This window comes from Rhincodon typus, chromosome 16, assembly GCF_021869965.1.
Source record: "Rhincodon typus isolate 14 chromosome 16, sRhiTyp1.1, whole genome shotgun sequence".
Lineage (NCBI taxonomy): Eukaryota > Metazoa > Chordata > Chondrichthyes > Orectolobiformes > Rhincodontidae > Rhincodon > Rhincodon typus.
The window spans coordinates 18,266,582-18,274,543 of record NC_063347.1 but is presented as its reverse complement, the minus strand read 5'-3'; the positions used below and the strand labels follow the sequence as shown (position 1 = coordinate 18,274,543).

The following is a 7,962-nucleotide window of genomic DNA, read 5'->3' as shown; positions in this document are numbered from 1 at the left end:
GCAGCAGTGAGCATCGCTGTGAAGCAGACCGGGAGGAGTGTGCAGCAAGTCAGATTTCCTGTGAAATAGACTGGATGGAATTCTGCATTAAGTACTCCATTAACAGTGCAGTAAACTCAGTATAAAACTGTGCAAAAGGAAAGCAGTGAACACTTTGTGTTATAGGTGAAAGAATCTCACTGCAGTACAGGATAAGTGTGTCTTAGTCTTTCCAAAGGATTAATACACTTAGTTCATCTTCTGGTTGGTAGCGGGAGTTCAGATATTGAGTAAGTTGGTGGGGTGGGGGGCGTGGCGCTATTTTCTAGACAGTAATAACTGTATTCTTTAGGTAGCTAATTAAAATTTAACTTGTAATCGAACAAGCAATGGAGGGCTAGTCATGTCAGTGGGGTTTTGCATTCCGCCTGTGTTATATGATCAATCATGGATGCTGTGACCATCCCTGATAATTACATTCTGCAGGAAGTATGCCCAGCTTCAGCTGCTCACTGATTGAATGGATTGGCTTGAGTGGCAGTTGGAGACACTAAGGAGCAGATAAATGGCAGAGAGTGCCATAGACAGAAGTGAGAGAAACGTGGTCATATCCAAGGTACAGGAAGATAGATGGGTGACCACTAGGCAGAGCAGGCAGTAGTGCAGGAGACCTCTATGGCTGTCCCTCTGTCAAGCAATTATTCTATTTTGGATACGGATGAGTGGGATGGCCCATCAGGTGACAGCAGCAACACCACGGCTGGCCCTGCTCTACAGAGGGGAGGGACAAAGCATTGTAGAGCAATAGTAATTGCAGATTCAATAGTCAGGGGCATAGACAGGTGCTTCTGTGGCTGTGAGAGGGACTCTAGGATGGTAAGTTGCCTCCCTGGTGCCAGGGCCATGGACATCTGAGTTGGTACGGAGCATCCTGAAACGGGAGGGTAAACAGACAGAAGTCATTGTCCATACTGGCACAATTGACATAGATAGGAGGAGTGACAAGATCCTGCAACGACAATTGAGGGAGTTTGGTACTAAACTAAAAAGCAGAACCTCTAGGGTAGTAATGTCAGTACTATTACCTGTGCCACGTGCTGTTGAGGCTAGGAACAGACAGTTGAACACGTGGCTAAAGACCTGGTGTAGGGGTGAGGGATTCAGATATGTGGATCATTAGGGTGTCTTCCAGGGAAGGTAGGACCTGTACAAGAAAGACAGGTTGTACGTAAACTAGAGGGGCACCAATATCCTGGCAGGGAGATTCTATAGTGCAACTTAGCAGGGTTTAATTTAGTGCAGCAGGGGTTTTGGATCTGGAGCAGTTTGACACTAAGTATAGAGACTGGGGAAGATCTTGAGTCTAAGGCAAGTGTACCTAAGAGGAAGAGCAATTTGGGAGAGGTTGCTGAGCTCAGCAGAACTGGAGGCTTGGACTGTATTTGCAAGAAGTATAACAGATAAGAGGAATGAACTTAGAGCCTGGATTAATGCATGCAGTTATGTTGTTGCTATCACAGAGACATAGTTGAAAGAGGAACAGGACTGGCAGCTTAATGTTCTGGGATATCGATGTGTTAGATGAGACAGAGGAGGAAGCAAAAGAGTTGCAGTACAGGTTAGGGAGCACATGAGAGCTGTGTTGAGAGAGGACACCCTGAAGGGATCTTGTAGTGATGCATTATGGATAGAGCTCAGGAATAAGAAGGGTGCAATCACAACGCTAGGACTGTACTATAAACCTCCCAGCTGTTAGTAGGATATAGAAGAGGAGATATGTAGTCAGATTCTGGGAAGATATGAAAATAACAGATTTGTTGAGGTAGGTAATTTTAACTTTCCCCCTTATTGACTGGGACTCCAGTGGTTTGGATGGGGAGCAATTTGTTAGGTGTTGGCAGGAGAGTTTTTTAGAAACAGCATGTGGATAGTCCGATGAGGGAGGAGGCCATACTGGACCTGGTATTTGGAAATGAGTCCAGACAGGTGATCAAAGGTTCAGTGGGGGAGCATTTTGGGAATTGAGGCCATAATTCTGTAAATTTTCAGATACTTATGGATACACACAAGAATGGACCTCGGATGAAGATGTTAAACTGGGGGAAGGCCAACAATGACTGAATTAGGCAAGAATTGAAGAATGTGGTTTCGGAGGGGCGGTTGAGAGTAAATCCACATCTGATATGTGGAATTCTTTGAAGGACCAGTTGATTAGAATACAGGACAGGCATGTTCCTGTAAAAATGAATGACAGGAATGGCAGGATTCGGGAACTTTGGATGACAGGGGAAATTATCGGATTAGTCAAAAAAAATGGAAGCATAGCTAAGGTGTAGGCAACTAAAAACAGACTAAGACCTTGATAAATATAGGGAAAGTAGGAAGGAGCTCAAATGGTGAATTAGGAGGCCTAAAAGGGGTTATGAAATGTCCTTGGCCAGCAGAGTTAAGGAGAATCTCATGGTATTTTATACATACCAGAAACAAAAACAGAAATTGCTGGAAAAGCTCAGCAGATCTGACAGCATCTGTGGAGAGAAATCAGAACTGTTCTGAGGAAGGGTCACTGGAACTGACACGTTAACTTTGATCTCTCTGCACAGATGCTGCCAGCTCTGCTGAGCTTCTCCAGCAATTTCTGTTTTTGCTTCTGATTTCAGCATTAGTAGTTGTTTTGGTTTCATTTCATACATATATTAGGAGCAAGGAGATAGGTAAGGAAAGAGTAGGTCCACTCAAGGATACGGAGGGAGGTTATGTGTGGAGCTAGAGGAAATGGGTGAGATCCTTAATGCAAACTTTACATCAGTATTCGCCAAAGAGAGGGACGTGACAGATATTGAGGTTAGGGAAAGATGTGTAAATACTCTTGGGCAGCTCAACATAGCGAAGGAAGAAGTGTTGGGTGTCTTGAAATACATTAATGTAGACAAGTCCCCAGAGCCAGATGGGATCTATTCCAGGATAGTGTGAAATGCAAGGGGGGAAATACATGCAGCCTTAATAGATTTCTTTGCATCCTCTCTGGCCTCCAGTTAGGTTCCAGAGGACCGGAGAATGACCATTGTTGTTCCTTTGTTTAAGAAAACATAATCCAATAATTACAGGCCGGTGAGCCTGGCATCAGCGATGGGAAACTGTTGGAGAAGATAATGAGAGATAGGATTTATTCACATTTGGAAGAGAATGGACTTCTTAGAGATAGACAGCTTGGATTTGTGTGGGGAAGGTCATGTCTCACTAATTTGATTCAGTTTTTTGAGGATGTGACAAGAATAATTGATGAGGGAAGGACAGTGATGATAAGGTACTTCATGGCAAGCTGGTACAAAAGATCAAGTCTCATGGGATCCAGGGTGAGCTGGCTAGATGGATACAAAACTGGCTTGGTCATAGAAGACAGAGAATAGTGGTAGAATGGTGCTTTTTGGAATAGTGATTAGTAATTAGTGGTGTTCACAGGGATCAGCGCTGGGACCTTTGTATATATATATATAGACACACACATAAACAATAATCTGAAGGAAAATGTAGGTGGTCTGATCAGTAAATTGCAGATGTCACCAAAATTCGTGGCGTTGCAGATAGTGAGGAGGATTGTCAAAGGGGACAGCAGGATATAGATTGCAGAGTTGGGCAGAGCAATGTTAGATAGAGTTTAATCTGGACAAATGAGATGTGATGCATTTTGGAAGACCAAATTTAGGTGTGAATTATACAATAAATGGCAGAACCCTTAGGAGCATTGACATGGGATTTTCAGGGATCCCTGAAAACAGCAACACAGGTGGATTAGGTGGTCAAGAAGACATGGAGCATGCTGGTCTTCATTGGCTGGGGCATCGAGTATAAAAGTCAGTTAATTATGTTATAGCTGTACAAGTCTTTAGTTAGGCCACATTTGGAATATTGTGTGCAGTTCTCGTCGCCACACTACCAGAAGGAAATGGATGATTTAGAGAGGGTGCAGACAAGGTTTACCAGGATGTTGCCTGGTCTAAAGGGTTTTAGATATGAGGAGTGGTTGGATGAACTCGGATTGTTTTCACGAGGAAGACAGAGGCTGAGGAGTGGTCTACTAAAGATAGAGGTCTACTAAATTATGAGGAGTATGGATAGGCTGGATAGTCAGAGGCTTTTTCCCAGAGTGAAAAGGTCACCTACTAGAGGGCATAGGTTCGGGGTGAAAGGGGGAAAGGTGCAGGGAAAATTTTTCACAGAGAGGGCACCTGGAACACACTGCCAGTGGAAGTGGTGGAAGCAGGCATGTTAGCAACGTTTAAGGCTATGTTGATAGACACATAAATGGGAGGCAAACAGAGGGATAGAAACCATGCATGGGCAATAAGTAGCAGGTCTAAATAAGGATTAGAATCAGCACAGGCTTAGTGAGCCGAAGGACCTGTTTCTGTGCTAGATTGTATTGAATTGAATCTTTATGTTGATGCCTCCTTTGAGTTTCCTATTTGTTAGTACTCTGCTTCCAAACTTCTCAGTTTATAGAAGCATCAAGGACATGAATGCGCCAGGTGCTTAAAAAACTGATTGATGTGACATTTTACCAGAATACTCAACTGTAGTCCAAATACTTAGATCAACAGAAAGAAGCATCAGCTCTCAGAATGAACACAGGCAGTCCTGGATGAGATTAACAGCAGCGGAAGATGACCTGCAGTCACATATGAACTTGCTAGTGTCTCACTGTGTTGGATGAGGACTTTGGTGAGGCCACTTTTAGAATGCTGCATTCAATTCTGGTCCCCCTCCTATAGGAAAGATGTTGTTAAACTTGAAAGGGTTCAGAAAAGATTTACAAGGATGTTGCCGGGATTGGAGGTTTGAGCTACAGGCAGAGGCTGAATAGGCTGGGTTTTTTCCCCTGGAGCTTTGGCAACTGAGGGGTGACCTTTATCGAGGTTTATAAAATCATAAGGGGCATGGATAGGGTGAATATCCAAAGTGTTTGTCCCAGGGTGGGGATTCCGAAACTAGAGGGCATAGGTTTCAGGTGAGAGGGAAAAGATTTAAAAGGGACCTGAGGGGCAACATTTTCACGCAGAGGGTGGCGTGCATATGGAACAAACTGCCAGAGGAGGTGGTCAAGATGGGTATGATTACAACATTAAAAAGGGATCTGGATGGATACATGAGTAGAAAGAACATACAGTGATACAGGCCAAATGCTGGCAATGGGATCGATCAGTTTAGGATTTCTGGTCGGCATGGTGAGTTGGATCAAGGGGTCTGTTTTTGTGCTGTATAACTCAATGACTATGACTCCAGGACTGAGACTGTTGGTTGTTTTCCATAATCACATTTTCATATGCTGTTTATTTTTATTTTGTTCTTTTTACTAAATGCTTCAGTTGGTGTACAAAAGCATGAAAATAGAACAAAAGTCATAAATCATAGGAACAATTTGTTATTTACCTGCAAATACATCAGTTCCTTTATACCAGCAGGAACTTGCTTAACTTCATTGTTTTCCAAATGAAGCTGTCTTAGTTGAGGAAGAAATGCAAAACTTCCATTTTCAATCTCTTTAATTTGGTTGTAGGACAAGTCCAATCTGTAACATGAGAAGGGAGTAACTCTATATTCAGTCCATGGGACATGAATTTCATAAAGTATTTTATTCAACACTTTGTTACTGGGGCAAAAGCTGTTATGCCTGTTGGTGATGCTGTAACAGAAAATTTTAGTTTCAAAGGTAGTCATTACTTAACCTTTCACAAACTCAGCTGGGTGTCTGATAGAAATAAACTGATCTTATTTATTGATTTCTGCCTTTACCTTCTCGGTGGCACTGTTACAATGATAATAAGAACGTAAGAACAGGAGCTTGTTCAGCCATCCAGCCTCTCAATTTTGCTTTGCTATTCAATAGGATCATGGCTGAATCACCACTCCTAATGTTTACTTTCATGTGTTTTCTCTGTAACCCCCACTGATCAAAAATCTATCTTATCCTTAAACATACATAAGGACTCTGTCCCCACAGCTCTCTGAAAGAAGAAAGTCCTTCTCCTCTCTGTCTTAAATTGGTGCCCCTTTGTTTTGACACTGTGGTCTTATATCGTACTATGAAGGGAAACATCCTCTCAGCCTTTTTTAAAATTCATTCACAGGATGTGGATGTCACTGGCCAGACCAGCATTTATTGCCCACCCCTAATTGCCCAGAGGGTAATTAGGAGTCAACCACATTGTTGTGGAACTAGAGTCACATGTAGGCCAGACCAGGTAAGGATGGCAGTTTCCTTCCCTAAGAAAATGGTCCCAGGAATGAAAAGCTTAACATATGAGAAACGTTTGAAGAATCTGGGTCCATACTCGATGGAGTTTAGAAGGATGAGGGGGGATCTAATTGAAACTTACAGAGTACTGAATGGCCTGGACAGAGTGGATGTTAGGAAGATGTTTCCATTGGTAGGAGAGACGAGGACCCAAGGGCACAGCCTTAGAGTAAAGGGAAGACCTTTTAGAATGGAGATAAGGAGACAACTTCTTCAGCCAGAGAGTGGTGAATCTATGGAATTCACTGCCACAGAAGGCTGTGGAGGCCAGGCCATTGAGTATATTTAAGACGGAGATAGAAAGGTTCTTGGTTGTAAAGGTAATCAAGGGTTATGAGGAGAAAGCAGGAGAATGGGGTTGAGAAACTTATCAGCCATGATTGATTGGCAGAGCAGACCCAATTGGCTGAATGGCCTAATTTCTGCTCCCATGTCTTGTGGTCTTTTGGTCTAAAATTAGTGAACCAGATGGGTTTTTCTGAAAATTAGCAATGATTTCATGGTCATTATTAGATTCCAAATTCTAGACGTTTATTGAATTCAGATTCCATTATCTGCCATGGCAGCATTGAACCCAGATCCCCAAAACATCGCCAGGGTCTCAAGATTAATAGTCTCGCAATAATACCACGAGGCCATCACCTCCTTTGTCCAAACCTCTTAAGAATCCTATAGGTTTTAATAAGATCACTTCTCATTCTTCTAAACTCCAGGGGGTAGAGTCCCAACTGTTTAGCCTTTGCTCAGGACAATTCCTTCTTAGCGGGGATCAAACTAGTAAACCTCCTTTGAAAACTGCCTCCAGGTAGATGATATCTTTCCTTAAATGAGGGGACCAAAACTGTTCAAAGTACTCCAGATGTAATCTCATCAGCATCTTGTACATTTGCAGTAAGACTTCCCTACTGTTACACTCGTTTAAATAAGGGTCAACATTCCATTAGCCTTCCTGATTATAAATTGCACCTGTGTGCTAGCTTTCTCTGTTTTGTGCACGAGTATCCCCAAATCCCTTTCTGTTGCAGCTTTCTGCAATTTTACTCAATTTAACTAATATTCTGTACTTTTGTTCTCCCTTCCAAACTGAACAACTTCATATTTTCCCACATCATCTCTTCTTCAACCAGATATTTCTGAGATATCTAATTGTGCTTCCTGAAAACTCTTGCATGCTACATCTATACATTTCTTAAGAACATAAAAATTAGGAGTAGGAGACGGGAATTCAACCCCTCAAGCCTGCTCCGCCATACAATACAACCATGGCTGACCTCTCCTCTTGGCTTCAGCTTCACTTTCCTCCCCGCTCCAGAACCCATCAGCATTACTAATTAAAAATCTTTCCATTTGCTCCTCGATGTCCCAACATCCACCACACTCTGGGGTAGTGAATTCCACAGGTTCACGATACTTTGAGAGAAGTAATTTTTTTCTCATCTTTGTTTTAAATTTATTACCCCTTATCCTAAAACTTTGATCCCTCATTCTAGATTGCCCCACAAGGGAAAACAGCCTCTCCATGTCAACGTTGCCAACACATGTTGTATCTTGTATACCTCAGGTCTCCTATCATTCTTGTAAAATCTAGGAATTATAGGCCTCAACTGCTCAGTCTGTTATTGTAAGACAAACCGCTCGTCTCTCTCTACCTTTATCTATCCGCTCACTTCATAAGCTTTGCTGTATTT

General features: G+C 42.5%; 1 protein-coding gene across 4 annotated transcripts in view; it reads right to left on the bottom strand.

The window, feature by feature from the left end:
• The window catches only part of aspn (asporin (LRR class 1)), a 98,899-nt gene that overhangs the window by 50,673 nt on the left and 40,264 nt on the right, over nt 1-7,962 (bottom strand). For all 4 annotated transcript variants that reach the window (XR_007263848.1, XM_048606195.1, XM_048606194.1 and 1 more), the window contains one exon: nt 5,410-5,548. Coding sequence is in view for 3 of the 4 variants with exons in the window: in XM_048606195.1 (XP_048462152.1) it covers nt 5,410-5,548 (139 nt within the window). In the remaining variant the exon portion in view is untranslated. The remainder of the gene's footprint in view (nt 1-5,409; nt 5,549-7,962) is intronic.